This window comes from Chanos chanos, chromosome 3 (genome assembly GCF_902362185.1).
Source record: "Chanos chanos chromosome 3, fChaCha1.1, whole genome shotgun sequence".
Classification (NCBI taxonomy): Eukaryota; Metazoa; Chordata; class Actinopteri; order Gonorynchiformes; family Chanidae; genus Chanos; species Chanos chanos.
The window spans coordinates 47,520,072-47,536,099 of record NC_044497.1 but is presented as its reverse complement, the minus strand read 5'-3'; the positions used below and the strand labels follow the sequence as shown (position 1 = coordinate 47,536,099).

General features: G+C 40.9%; 1 protein-coding gene across 1 annotated transcript in view; it reads right to left on the bottom strand.

The window, feature by feature from the left end:
- wdr7 (WD repeat domain 7) overlaps positions 1 to 16,028 on the bottom strand; it is a 132,083-nt gene that overhangs the window by 16,919 nt on the left and 99,136 nt on the right. Inside the window, exons 24-27 of the mRNA XM_030768533.1 lie at positions 11,891 to 12,077; positions 2,029 to 2,146; positions 1,118 to 1,270; positions 263 to 345 (exon numbers count right to left, since the gene is read on the bottom strand). Coding sequence (XP_030624393.1) covers positions 263 to 345; positions 1,118 to 1,270; positions 2,029 to 2,146; positions 11,891 to 12,077 — 541 coding nt within the window. The remainder of the gene's footprint in view (positions 1 to 262; positions 346 to 1,117; positions 1,271 to 2,028; positions 2,147 to 11,890; positions 12,078 to 16,028) is intronic.

Sequence of the window (16,028 nt, the reverse complement as noted above, 5' to 3'; positions counted from 1 at the left end):
GTATAGTCATATTCTCAAATGCAAATATTCGCACATCGGAATTCTGAAAGCAAGTGACCATGTCTTAAAAGTGCTATAACATGGACCCGTAATTTTTAGAATTTTGTACTAATTGACAAAGCAGACCATGAAAGTAAATACGACACTCTTTAAGAATAACAAACACAGTTATCATACAGACACTAATCTCTCCCTCTCTCACTTTTACACTGAGGTGATGTCGCACACACATGCGCACACACACACGAACATCCCTACTCACTTGCAGATAGCAGGGAAACACTCCTGCAGGCCTTTCTTTTTGACCAGAGAGCCCTCGATACAGTACATGATGATGTCCATAACCTGGAGCAGACAGACAGAAAGAGAGAAGAGAAGAGAAGAGAAGAGAAGAGAAGAGAAGAGAAGAGAAGAGAAGAGAAGAGAAGAGAAGAGAAGAGAAGAGAAGAGAAGAGTAGAGAAGAGAAGAGTACTCTTACTGAAGAGTCATCACTCCGGTACACATTCAAACTCACTGCTCTCTAAATCTCTCTCCTCACACTCACAATAACAATTTTGTTTTTCTAGCCCTGTAGTTATTATCTCAATCTTTTCAAAACGATACAAACAGGAAACAGTGTGGATTTAACAAAATGATACAGCTAGAATTTAAGTTACTTTGCAAGATGTTTTGATGTATGAAGATACCACAAAATATCTTTGTAGCATAATATCAGTTTATGGTTCACTGACTTGATCAACATAACTGTATAACTAAATGTAACATAAACATAAACACAAACATTACATAACTAAAAAAAATTAAGGTCACATCTCATACCATAGACACAAAAAGAAACAGCACATGATTATGGATCTTTGCCAGGTTACATAATTCCAATTATAGTTTCATTATATCGTGCCCCTGTTGTGATGTCAGTATGTATGTCATATTACTGTGTGTATGTAACACTGGAAGGCTCACACGCCTCGCGTAACAACCAAAAAATATATAACGTGAAGTATGTCTTTTGTGTCTGCAGGAAGTCATGTACCTACATGTGACTGATTGATTGCTTGACCAATAGATAGATAAGGCTTGAATACATGTAGCGTTGCCTAGAAACGTATCCCGTACCTCCACTAGCAGGTCCACTACGTCAGTGGGCATCTTCTCGATAAGGATCTCGATAACTCGGAGGATCTCGGTCTTGGCTCTGGCCAGCGTGGTGGTGTGAACATTCTGCTGGGACTGTGAGCCTTGAGACTGCATGGCTGTGTGTCTGTGAACCTGCCCAGAAGACGAGAGTGTGAGGTGACAGCAAACTCAACCTGAGTAAATACCATTTCATATAACACACCCGCGTAGTAGAACATCACCACTTCCTCCCTTTGTCTGAGACTTCTCTCTCTCTCTCTTTTTTTTTTTTTTTTTAATGCATTTTTTTCCCCAGAGTATATTCCTTCTCAGAGTCTTTTATTATGTGTACAATCATTACGGCATGTTGAACGAATTTCAACTGTTCATTCCCTCAACGGCAACCAGTAACTGAGCACAAACGCTGAGAGAAAGAGGAAATGAGTGAGGGAAGAAAGACAGAAACTGAACGAGAAATGAAAAGAAAGTGTGAAAATCTGTTAAGAGCAGATTGAAATAAAGACAAAAACAAAGACGGAGTCAGAGAGAGCAAAAGAGAAACAGGGAGAACGTGGACAGAGGAGGGTCTGCCATCAATCAGCTCTCTGGGCCTCACTGACATGGACAGAATAGAGGCCAGAGAAGGCCAAAGGTGAGAGAGAGAGAGAGAGAGAGAATATTACTGATCAAATCATTGTTCTGTACAATTTAAGCATAACTATAATTTCATAAGTATCCAAAGAACGCTGCTAGAGGGCTTAATTCATTTCACTTTTTGATTTTTTTTTAAGCAGGATGCAGCACTTGCACTCCAAGTTTCAGAAGGCTTTGGCAGTGTTTGTGTTTGTGTGTGCGTGCGTGTGTGTGTGTGTGTGTGTGAGAGAGAGAGAGAGAGAGACAGAGGGACTCACCTCTCGTGCGATGGTGGTGATGAAGGCCGGTGGTCTGGCTGTGGCGATGAGGGAGAGAGCGTGGCGAGCAGAGCGTGCAGAATCGGCAGCAGGGTTCAAGGGCAGGCCCATTGTGATGCTAACCAGGCAACAGGACAAAAGGAGAAGGAGAGAGAGAGAGGGAGAGAGAGAGAGGATGGGAGGAAGCATTAGAAATATAGAGTGAAAAGATTAGACACAGCTTATAATGTCAACTCAAGGTCAATGAGATCAGTCAGTGGGCGCTGGTATAATGGAGTCCTGACAATGGACCATAATGAGGACGCTGGGTGTCCCTCCTGCCAACACACACAGCGTGCAAATCACACACACGCACACACACACACACACACTAACAGATCTCTGTGCATCTGTGTGAGGGGGCCAGCCGACCCCCTTGTTAACAAATCACCCCGGTTCGTGTGTGTACGTGTGAATATGCATCAGGAGTGGCGCTGAGAGGGGCGGGGACGAGGGGACCTGATCAAAGTGCGCTGGGTTATTAGGGGCTGGGCACTAATGCTCTTTTTAGACACGCACGGATAACGCGCTACAGCCGCTAGCGCTGGCCGACCCTCAAACGCTCTGCTCCACAAAGCCAGCCGAGCGAGAGCAAGGACACAGAGAACAGGGCACAAAATGACAAAACACAAATATCAAACGAGCCTCACACTCTCCGTCTCTGTCAGTGGCTCTGCCCCTCTGTCAGCCTCTCCAACTTTCACACTTCAAGTTAAACAAGACCATAACTGTGATTACAGTACCTTTGAATTACAACTGTGCAAAGTAAAAACATACCCTACAAAACTAACACAGTAAAATTACACAAATAAAGCACAGCATTTTCTTGAGAAGTGGAAAATAATTTATTCTTAAAAATTTTTTATAACAGGAGAACCCAAAATACGAACGGACACATCCGTTTGTAAAATATGTTGTATGAAAATAGGTGTATGAGACTGATTACTGGACATTGATGTTGAAATGAATTTAGCTGTGTATATAAGGGATCCAGTCACTGTCCTCTACAGACAACTATAGGATCACTGGTTTACAATCTATTCACCCTATTTGTTTGAGCTGACTAAACAACTGGGCTGTACGTGTGTGAGTGTGTGTGTGTATTTTAACATCAATTCACACGTATGACGTAAAAGCCCACCACAGACCCCAAAACCCAACAGCTTCTTGATGTTGGGTCTATTGATCAGGCTCTACTGCCATAACACAAACACACACAAGACATGGTAGCAGTGCAATAACTAACACAGCAAGTGCTACAGACATAGCAGGAATTCTGGTTTAAAGAGGGAGCTTGGTCTCAGTTACTGGCATAAATTTGGAGGAGATACCTGGTTAGAGTAGCAGAAGAGAGTAGGCAAACTTTCCACACTGTGAAGTGGCGGTCAGAGTAGCAAAATACAATACAGGTGTGTCGATCATGTGGAAGGGACACCCTGCAAAGACTACAGGTCCAATCCTACTGGTTCTCTGAAGTTCTCAAACTCTCGGGCCTTGAGAACAGGCATTTCTGGGCCTTGTCAATCACAAAGGTCTAGGACTCCAACAGTGAATCCCAGCTTATAGCAGTTATCACACCGCCCCCCCCCCCCACACACCTTTTGCTCCTCATCTTTTTACCCCAGGGTCTACAACAATAACTGTGGGCAAAGAACAACTCGGCTCTACTTGATAGCTGGGAAATGTTTCACCGCACCACTGGGGATATCTCCAGTCTATTTCCTATCAACACAACAAATATAACATCAAATACAACAAGTAAATATCGCTTTAAATTTGAGAGGAGAAAAACAGAAGGACACAGAACTAGAACTTCAGTTCTGACAGGACTGACAGGAAGAAATGTCGAGTGCAAAAGAAACCCTAAAACGTACAGACTATAGCTCAATTCCAGATGTAGCACCCGATGTGGCAGTTTGGGGACTGTAGCAGATAGCTTTGACCGTTAAGAACTTCAGTCGCCAGTAGTATGCTCTTGTAAGAAGTGGCTTGATTAAATACTCAAACATAATATTTGTGTTTTAGACTTTATACACAGACTGCCATGCCTCTTCATAGATGTTTATCAGGACCAGCTCAACTGTCACAGCCACAGAAACACATCGGCAAGCACACGCGCACACACACACACACACACACACACACAGGACTCTACTGTAAAATTATTTGTGGCTATTAACATTACACAGTCTGTCTGAGTCTCTTCCTTGTCTCTGCTTACCACAAATGTCCATAAGCACTGCAGTACTGATCAATGGGCACACTGCATCTCTGCTGATCAATCCACCATTTCATCATCATCATTATCCTCATCATCATCAACGTGCCTGTACGGCGTGCAGACCTAAGGCATCCACAACAATTCTACTCTCTCACTGCTCCGCGTTTGCATTCACACCACGGGAACTCTTCAAATCTATTCTAATCTGCCAGTAAACACCACTAAATGAGTTAAAGAGGGTGAGTGTAAATGGCTCTGTGTGTGTGTGTGCGCGAGTGTGCGTATGTGTGTGTGTGTGTGTGTGTGTTTGTGTGTGTGTGTGTATGTGTGCGCGTGTGCACATGTGCATGTATGCACAAATACGTACATGTGAATTTTACTGTCATCTTTTATTCTACAGGCAGTGCATTGGTATGGTTATATTTGCCTTTCTGTCCAAGCTTAAGGGAGTGTGTTTCCATATACCAGTCTATGTATCGGTGTACGAGGGTATGTGCATGATGCCAGGTGGGTCGGTCCGTGAAAGAATGAAAAGGGATCAGGTGCCACGTAAAACATTGTCTTTATAATCAGGGTCATTTTTGCTAAAAATATAAATTTATAATATTTTATTTTGAATAAAAGCTAATGAAGCTTTATAAAAGCTAATATAAGAACATGAATTTCTATAAAAGCTTATAATTGGAAAGCATTTGTTTTGATAAATTATGCCTTAAGCATTTGTAAAAATAATTTTAAAATATATAAAATTCAAATTTGCTTTCTTAGGTCAAATAAGTGAATTTGTAACATTTTTGTTCTCTGTCCTTGTCAATTCTATGACATTACGATTCTTTCCTTTGTTCTAAGTTTACCATTTTTTTTCATTATTAGAGGACTATCAAAATGCCATGCTTTGAGATTAGTAAACAAGATTAGATTACATGTGAAATACAGAGAGGGCCAAGCATTTATTTAAAAATAAAAGAAAGAGCCTTAAGTCTAATAATACAAAAAACTGAATTTTAATTTTCTGTTTAAAAATATTCATCTCCAAATAAAGAAAAAAGCTCAGTGAAATTCAGTTAAAAACGCTGACTTCTAACATCTTTTTTTTCTTTTTCATTAATTAAATTGCTTTCAGTTTCAACACAAAAAATGGTTACAGCAGTGAAGTCAAAATATAGTTTGTCCCACCATTCCTAAAAGGTAAAAAAAAAATCCAGCCAGGGTATTTAATAATACATATTATACTAAATGTACTGCATGTAAATTTAAGCATATACATACATATATATATATATATATATACACACACACACACACAGTACACTGAGAACATAAAAACGACTCCATGTAAAACTGCTCACTGTAACAGCATATCCTATGTCAGTGCATTGTATTCCTCACTGCAGTTTCTGTAGGTTACGAAGCCACTGAAGCCATGTCATAACCAAAAACTAGATAACTACAACATACTGAAAAGGCTGGTCTTATTCATCCTTTGTGGAAAAAAATCCTCACAAGCATAAAAAGACACAGCCCCCCACACACGCAGAAAGACACATAAATTCTTTCATTGACTGAAATCACAAATCAATAATATTCTCAGTGTGCTGTTGTGAAAAGGCAGAGCATTCTAAAGAAACATAACGTTAACTTGAAGATTTTGTTAGAGGCTCTACTGCAGAATGAAAAACTAATCCACTCATGTTCAAAACAGAGCATTTTACTAACTTCTAAGGTAAACTTTTCCAAAATAAACAGGTAAATCTAAAATCTGTAAGTTCGGACTGACTGAGAGAGGAACATGACATTTTGAAATATTACTCTCACTGAATAAGAGAAGAATATGGCAGCGTAAAATATTAATCAAACATAATCAATTATTAATTTCTGGTGACAGATACATGTAATACAGTAAAGCACAACCTTCATAATTCAGTTATTCTTTACAGCTAGACACTGCCACACACTTTCCTGTTTTTTTCCTCTTTTCCAAATGACAAATGTAATTTGTTTTTCATCACTTCATGTAAATACCATATACAATTTTTGCTTTATGCGAATAATATGGGTAGAAAACGTGGCTATAAAAAAAATAAACTTCAGCAACATTTTTCACACACACAAACACTACACGTACATTCATATTTAAAAAGTGGAGGTATACTGCTGAAAGGCGGTGTCAGAGAGAATGTGTGTGTGTGTGTGTGTGTGTGTGTGTGTGTGTCTCATCGTGAGAAAAAGCACTGATCCTATGTTATTGAAAAGGGATTATTTCAGAGATCAGCACCTGCGGATGAGTATGACTTCCAGTCATTCTCTTTGCTAAAACTCGATCCAACAATTTGTCAATATACTCTGTTCAAAGATCCACACAGCCAAGCATGCAGATAGAGCTAAGAGTTGTCCTTTTTGTTCAACAGCAGGCTTTTGAATGAGAGGGAACAAGCACAGAAAGCACATGCTAAATCAGGATTCAGAATCCGCAGGAGCCTGATTTTAATGACTAACGCTTAATCACTGATACAATCTCTTGGAAATGCTATGCTAAGTTTATGATGAAGTTTGCAATTTTATTCATTTTATTTTTTCTTTACATCTCAGCTCCAGGTAACATTTATTGTAAAATTTGCATTTATGGCACTGATATACTCATGTGTTAAAGATCCATAGTTTTTCAAATGCTGTTTAATCCATTCTATTAAAGAGAAATAAGCAAGTATGACACTTATCTAATAATGTTTAGCATTGCACTGAGGAAACTCAGAGTGGAGCAGCATCTGATTTTAATGACTGCTTCTGATTTTACTGTTTTACTGGTTTCTCAGTGGAAAAAACTCATTAAAAAATATCACAAAAATTGAACAGGATTTTCCTTTTTGGATACCTGATTACCTTAAAATGTGTCAGTCTGGTTACGTGGTTAGACATTCCTAGGTATATACGAAAACTTAACATTTTCATGTTGTGCTGAGTCTTTTGCTCCTGCTGCAGTCTCATAGCATCTCAGGTCTGCTTTGGCCTAAAGATTGTGCACCGCATCAGCAATTGACTATTTTCCTCCTAGTTACAGTGGTGTCATGCAGATTTCACATCATATCTGAAAAGGATGCCTATGTATAAATGCACTAAAATTATGCCATGTGCATATATGTAATAAAAACTGTTTGCGTTTGCAGCCATAAATATAAATATGCATGTTGGCTTTCATTGTTTGAAACTGTATATTACACAGTCCACATACTATAGACTTTCTATGTATGCATGTATGTAATATGTGAGATAAAATTTGTATCTAAGATACAAAACATTTTTTAATGTATAATTTCTGTTTTAAAGTTGTGTATTATTATATATCTGTAATTATGTCTTTTGACTTAAAGGGAAACCTGTGTGAAATAGAACATATTTCATGCCTTTAAAAATATCGGTCTCTGCCATAGTAATGCACAAATGATAATCACCTCGCTTACATATAAAACAAATCATTCATAAAGGAGAACTGCTAATGGAACATGCCATATTAAAATCAGTTCTATAATGTCTAATACTTGAAAAAAATGTGCACGCATGCACGTGCGCACACACACACACACACACACACGCCCTTATTTAAAAATACAGAAAAGCACAACCTTCATAATTCAGTTACTCTTTACAGCTAGACATTGCAACGCACTTTCCTGTTTTTTTCCTGTTTTCCAAATGACAAATGTAATTTGTTTTTCATCACTTCATGTAAATACCATATACAATATGATTTCTGCATTTTCAACAACATTTTCAGCGTCATCAACGTAGTTCTAAATGAATAATATGGGGAGGGATTAAAGACTGAAGATGCTGTATCAAACCCTCAGTTCCATTTACTGACTGTAAAATAAAAACACATTATCATAAAACCATTCTGATGGACTTTAGATTGCTGGACTGTGCACTAGCAGAAATGTACACTGCACAGAATAAGCACATGAACAACAATGTATTAACTGACAGCCTCAACAATCACATCTAGACTCTTCCTCTGTTCACAGATTCACACTATTGTTCTGGACATAATGCTAAATCTTCCCTCTGTCTCTGTGTCTAATTAGACTCTGCATGTCAGAGACAGAGAGAGAGAGAGGGAGAGAGAGAAAGAGAGCGAGAGAGAGAGAGAGCGAGAGAGAGAGAGAAAGAGAGAGAGACAGAGAGTGAGTGAGTGAGAGAGAGCGAGAGAGAGAGAGAGAGAGAGAGAGAGAGAGAGAGAGAGAGAGAGATGTAGCCATAGCTTTAGCTACAGTGCCACCTACACTCCTGTTTTAGAATAGGAAATGTGTAGCTGTTTAAGTCCTGTGTGACGCTGCATTATTGAGGCCTGGGTAATTACAGATGAGACCAGGCAGGCAGGAACAATACAGCCTCAGAGACATGACACAGGCACTCACTGCTGCTAGTACAGACTCTCAGAGCACACAGGTTTGGCTTGTGATGCGCATAAATGAGACCAATGTCATTTAAACTAAAGAACAATTTTTAAAGCTGAGTGAAGAGCACTAAAGAGCACTAATCAAAAATTGGTAAATATTTTAATTTTAAATGCTTACCTACTTGAATAAACTCATCTGAGCTAAAGATTATAATGAATAACAATAATAAGAATAAAATGAGCAGGGTTAACATGACCTGAATGATAGTTTGTATGCGTGTGCCAAAGCCTCAGAGTGCATAGGGTCTTGTAGAAAGTGACTTTTGTGATTTGCGCCTTGCCTCACCTGCAGTATGTATTTCACTACTGCCCGAATTATGAACTTATGCAATAAAATAAACGGAATAATTCCCAAAAACAATGCTTATTTAAATAACCTCCAAGTAAATCTTTCTCCTATAAAATGCTATAGTCTGAGAGAACCCGAGAGAGGATGCGTGTGTGTGAAATCTATCACAGTAAATAACCATCTGAGCGACATACTCACTGTCTCTACCGGCATTAGCTCCATCCCTTTGCCAATAGCTGATCGATGCCTTCGATTAGGTTCACGATCAGCATAAAACATGAGCCAACAGCTCCCATTTAGCCAACGGAGAGCAAACACAGAGAGCAGACGACAGACTGGTGCCAATACAGCACCAGCAATCAAACTCCTCTACAGTCAGTTTGTTTCTGTTCCTTACTTTTCTGTTAATCAACAAAGTGAACGCTTTTTTTGAATCAGTTTGTTCTCTCCAAACATCTCCAAACAAGCTTAGAGACCAAACCGAAAGACAAATGAAAGTAGAGATGCTACGACAGGTAGAGAAAGCCATTATATTACTGAATGACGGGTTTCTTCAATCAGGTTTACATGAAAAGGGTTATAATATACCTTTTATATTATTCATCACAAAACTCTCTTTACATTGTTCATCACAAAACTCTCCATTTTATGACGCATGTTGATTTCCAGCGCAAATACAAATCACAAACCCGAACTAACGGACAGTAGGTACTGAGCCGATCAGTGCAGTGTAATCATCTTTAAGATGTTTAGAGAGCAGTACAGGCATTCAGGCTTTGTTCAGCGCTCCTCTTACTGTGATGTGTAAGGTCTAAGTGCTTTAAGGGGCTACAGATGGGGGAAAAGTGGAGCTTTTGGCCCAAGGAACAGACAAAGAGCCTTTGCACTTACACATTTTAGGGGTGAGATGGTGAGAAAGGAGAGCAAAAGTGTGCCTGGAGTTTTTTTTTTTTTTAATATTTCTCTCTCTCTTTTCTTTCCTCTTGGTCACACCTCCATGAAGAAGTGGATTCTCACTCTAAGCAAAGGAACACAAAACAGTTAATTCCCACTCTGCCCAGCCAAACAGCTGTTCCCTGCACCATCTTGGAAGTGTATGACATTAGCTTTCATGTCCTTTTATTCCAGAAGCTCTATTTTCCCTCTCTCTCTCTCTCTCTCGCTCCCCTTTTTTTCCTCTCCGTGGCCCTTGAATGTGTGACAGGGAAGCACAAAAAGACCTTGAGCAAAGCGAGAACAACAGCAGTGTCTATCAAACAGATAGGAACCTGAGATGTGTGTACTAAGCTACATCAGCTTGTGCTGACAAAGACAGTCATTCACGTGGCACTTTGAAGCACCTCAAGAGAGTGACTCGTGGAAACATACACACACACATACACACAGACATGCACCCACCACAGAGACATTCTTAACAGATAAAGCAATAGAGCAATAGGAGAAAAAGAGAAATATGAAAATCGATATTTCTGGTCCCAAAAATACATTAAGAGCCATGCAGATTGATAGTGCTAATGTGTGCGTGGTTATTTTCTCTAGACCACATATTCCTTCCCATCTGTAAAACACACATTCAAATGGCATTTGGCAAAGCTGTTAAGTGAATTTGCCATCGTAAAACACAGACAAAGTCGCCAGTTTTCTGTCTGGGGGTCAGACAGAGCAAGCTTGTCATCTTCCCAGTGAGTCATTCCAGAGAGGTGGTCCAGGGTGCTGTCCACAGGAGCATTTAGCAGCGAAAAAAAAAAAAAAAAAAGGATGTGAGGAGGGGAGGGAAAAAAGAAGCAACAAATCTCTCCCTCCCCACCCACCTCCATCCCCCCCCCTCCCTCTCTGTCTGGACCACATGTCATGTTCATATTTAGAGTTTGCACTAAGTGCACTGGCTCGTCTTGTATCAGGACCCGTTTTGCACTAATCAAGCCTGAAAAATGACTGCCATTTTGCGCTAACCGTATTAGCACGCGCTACACGAAAAAGGCAGACATATTTGTACTCATAATAAATTTGTTAAGATAGGGTTTCATCTTAATTACATAATCAGATGCTGCTAGTATTTTTCATGTGGTGTCTCGTCAGGCCCTGTAACCTTGTTTGTGGGGTTGCCTCTGTAAGGTTAGCCTGCAGACGGATGGGTTTCCCCTACACTGCTAAAGGTCTCAACCATACAGCAACACAGACATCATTACATCATATTAATGCCCTCCAATCACATTACGCTCTCAGCGTCATCATTCACTGTGTCTGACTTGGCAAAGCCACCCATATGGAAATGAATCTTAGACTAGTGAAACCTACTGCCTAACACCAAATATGGCTCACATAAAGTCTTTTACAAAAACCATGTGAGATATTGTGTTATGGTTAGCACACACTAAAATTTACTCGTATTTGCTTAGTAGGCACATGACTAGCAATAACTTACAAAAAGCATTTAGGGTCGCTAGGCGAATGTTCTATGTGAAGGGGCTGTGCAAACTGTAACGACCTTTGCGAATTTGGGTTCAAAATAGTGAAACTGCTGCTGTGCTGATGTCAGTTTGACTCCCACTGCCTAGTGTCAATAACAATCCTTCACAAGCTTCAGTAGGATATCAAAACGCACATTATTGACCGTTGTAAGCAGGTGTTCCAGCACTTCAAATATGAGGAGATTTCAAATGGGAAGAAATTGAAGAAGTAAACATACCACCTGTTATTTCCCATGAGAAAATTCTGTTTAACCACACTCTACAGTCTGAACATTGTGAATGTCGGACACAGTCAGTGAGAAAGCAGAAGTCTCTTAAGAAGAACTGATGAGGAACCTGCGAAATCGGACCTGCACGCGGACGGGACACGTCCATGTTCTGGCACTTACTTGGACAGCTGTTTCTCAGCGTCGGCACACAGCTCCAGCAGGCCCATGAGCACGGCAGACACGTCCATATACGGCTCCCAGACAGTGAAGCCTCGGCCAATCAGATCTATGGCAGTGCGGCGAATGGTGCTGTGGGGAGGCAGTTTCGGACTGGGCGGCTGCAGCAGCAGAAAAGTCAGGGCTTTACCTGCAAAACGCAAGACAGACAGCCACTTACCAATCATTTTACACCTTACTGGTGGATCTGATTGGTTGCTCTTTTATTATCTCTAAGGCACAGCGATGCGCCCGTGGGATACACGTGTACACATGAGATAATAAAAATGACACACATCTCAATAATCTGTCAATATAGCACAGCAGACAATCAATGCTTAATTGTGAGATCAGTCCTACATTGATTTAAAAAAAAAAAAAAAAAATTCTCATGTCTAATTTAGGTCTGGCAAGGATCAGATATGTATGACTTTCTGTTAACATATAAATTATCCAGAAACATCCTCCAAAGGAACGGAACTCATGGATGAAGATCTAAGTCCAGGAGTGTGCAGCGCTGAGAGACAGATGGGAATGCTAACACAGCCTTGGAAGCATAGAATCAAAGCATCAAAATTAATGTCAAAGACGTGAAAGCTGAAGACCTCCGTTTTTTTTTTTCTAAATTTGGCATGGTATAGATAAATAAATGAGTGTTTTATTTGTACGTGTGTGTGGATGCGTTGCCGGATGACAATGGAGTTTCTGTGTTGATAGACGTGCTCTAGTATGTGAGTGTGTGTGTGTGTGTTTGTGTCTAACTCATCGATCAAAGCCTGTTTTCTTCCTCCTGCGAGGCGCTGCTTGTTTCTGTGTTAGACGGTGTGCTGGGCTGAGGAGGGTCAGAGCCCGTCTGTCAATCATAGAACTACTCCAATAGCACGGCAGCTGAAAACTGCCCAAAAATCTCAACTGACAGCTCAGGAAACAAACAAACAAAAAAAAAAAAAACACAACACAACTCTAAACATTACACGTGCTCTTGGTTCTATGCTTATATATACACACAAAGCTTTAAGAGGACTCACCACTAGACGCCTGCTTCTAAACATACAATCTCACACAAATCTTTGGTGGCAGACATACGCAAACACACACACACACACACACACACACAGTAGGGAGCGGAGCAGAGCAGACATATTGATACAGTAGCTGTGTGTACTGGGGACTGGAACAATGGTTGTGCTGTCATGTAACGGCTGTATCCCCGCCTGGCTCAGCCACCCCATTAGCTCCTGCTGCACTTGCAGCCACCCTCCTAATCTGCTCTTATTCATTACACAGTGAAGCACAGCCTCCTAATCTAATCTGTCTGCAGGCACGCTCCTCTACTGCTGCAAACAGCACCCACAACTCGCTCGCTCGCTCCGTCTCTCTCTCTCTCCATTTGTTTTTCTCTTTATCTATGTTAAATCTCTTTGTTTTTTCCTTTTGTACTTTTTCTTACTTTGGTCCTTTCACACTATAAATGTTTGTCTAGGTTTCTTTGGGTCTATTTCCCCATTTTCTCTCTCTACCAGTTTGTGATTCTATTCATTTGTTTCTAACTCTCTCTCTCTCTGCTTTACTCCATCCCTGCCACCTTACCACTCTTCTCTCTCTTTCTAACACTGCTCTTCTATTTAAATATTCCCTCCGTTCCTTAGTCCTACACTCTAGTCCCCCTTTCCCCTTCCATTCTTCTTAAATCACTCTATCTTCCTATTTCTAACTCCCTCTTGTTCCTTCCCTCCCTCTCTCATCATTTCATTATCATTGTCACTGCAGACAACCTCATTGTTCATCGTTCACACGGCCCATGGACAACAAAACTGCCAGGACACACACAAATGCGCACACACACTCAATCACCAGTGTATTATATTATATTTATACTATGATAGACATTATTTAAGTTTAAGATACAGTCTGCCTGCAGGGGACATGCTCTCAGACACACACACACAGGATCAGAGAGAGAGAGAGAGAGAGAGAGAGAGCGTGAGAGAGAGTGATTGAGAGAGAGTGAGAGAGAGAGTGAGAGAGAGTGACTGAGAGAGAGTGAGAGAGAGAGTGATTGAGAGAGAGTGAGAGAGAGAGAGAGAAAGAGAGAGAGAGAGAGAGAGAGAGAGAGAGAGAGGCTGTGTACTATATAGAGACTGTGCTGAACTGTATTGGGTTTGGGACACCTGCTCTGTGTTGAGCAGAGGAACACTCACAGCAGCCATACACCCAACAATCCTGTCAGTTCTCTGTGTGAATGCAGTCTCTACAGCCTAATCATAAAGCTCCTGTCTTCATACTGTCAGCACCCTAAAACCTCTACAGGCACTCGCTCTCCTTCATTCTCTCTCTTCTGCTGGACTACTGGTCTCTTCCCTCTACTGGACTACAGACACACAGTCTCTCTCCTCTGGACTACAGACACATAGTCTCTCTCCTCTACTAGACTACAGACACACAGTCTCTCTCCTTCATTCTCTCTCCTGTTCTGGACTACAGACACACAGTCTCTCCCCTTCATTCTCTCCCCTCCACTGGACTACAGACACACAGTCTCTCTCCTCTACTAGACTACAGACACACAGTCTCTCTCCTCTACTAGACTACAGACTGAAACGCGGCCTGTCACCTTCCTTCTCTCTCCTCTATCCGACTACAGACAGAGAACCATTCCTTTCTCTTGTTCACTCGAGAAAAAAACACAACCTTTCCCTCCCTCTCTCTCTGTCCTTTTCAATCTGTTGAACTGGAGGAAAACATACTGCTCAATTATATGCCTGAATAATAAACTGCATAAATATGTGATGTAATTTGCTTTATATTGTATTTTATCCTCTTTCCCTCCACTATCTGGATGACTTAATACAATGTAAATGCAGTTCACATTGGTACAATACAAAAAATAAATGCCATTACGTATCTGGCAGGGGAATTCCTTTTCCCGGTGAGTTAAAATGTATACAGAAGACAGGCTTGGGAATTAAGATTAAGAGTATGTCACAATTCATTCAGTCACTCATTAAGGCTGAGCAAAGGAAAAAAGCACAATGTCTTGTGCGTGTGTGTGTGTGTGCACTGACCAAGGCCCTGACCACTAGCGCAAAGCCCCTGAACTCCATCAATCAGAATCAGCAGCGCAACCATGGTAACGGAGGCCATTTTGTGTTGCCACGGCACTGGGGGGAGGGGCCATTGCCTCCTCTGGAGAGGTCAACTCACACATGACCTGGCATTTCAGGGAGACACTGCAGGGCCAGATTGACCATTAAGGGTCCAGCACAGAGAACTGCATCCCCCCTCCCTAGCATGTCCTAATCACACATACACACACACACACACACACACACACACACAGTGTTCTGCAGAGCAAGTGTACGAGTATAGATAAGATACATCCACAGACAAAGGTAAATACACACATCAAGACAAACTAACACACAAAGACAGACATACACACGCATACCAAAGAGCTTGCATGAACACACACGAAGAATGTGTACACTTAATGCAGATTCTTAAAGGTTGACCAATGCAAATAAAGAAGGCATCTAAAGGACAAACTGCTGTGTTGTGGCATTTCAGTAAAGGTCTGTGAGCGTCTTACTGCAGTAAATAACCATTCTTCAAAGACTAGCTGCTTAAAGAGGCCTCATTATGTATTAACCAGCATTAACTCACATACACATCTGCATTTGTGAACACTGAGAGACCGGACCTGCCTGAGATTTTGGGGAACATATAAAAAGCCCATGTTAAAATGCAATTGCATGTCAGCATGTGGGAAAAAAAACATATACATAAAAGAGGAGATACAGATGGATACACAGTAACTATCTGTACTTCCAGCAATCTGTCTATTCATACATTAATCTGTCAGTTCCATCTATTTTGCTTAGCAACTGTCAAGTAACAGTCTTTCAATTTACTTCTGAATTTACTGCCAAAATTATCCTTCAGGCCCAAAGCTAGAGAGATAGGGAGATGGAGAGAGATGGGGAAGAATGAGAGGGAACAGTGATGAAGGCAGAGATTAGTGTGGGATGTGAAAAAGAGAGAGGAGTAAAGAGGCAGAGAGAGAGAGAGAGAGAGAGAGAGTGAGAGAGAGAGAGGACAAGAA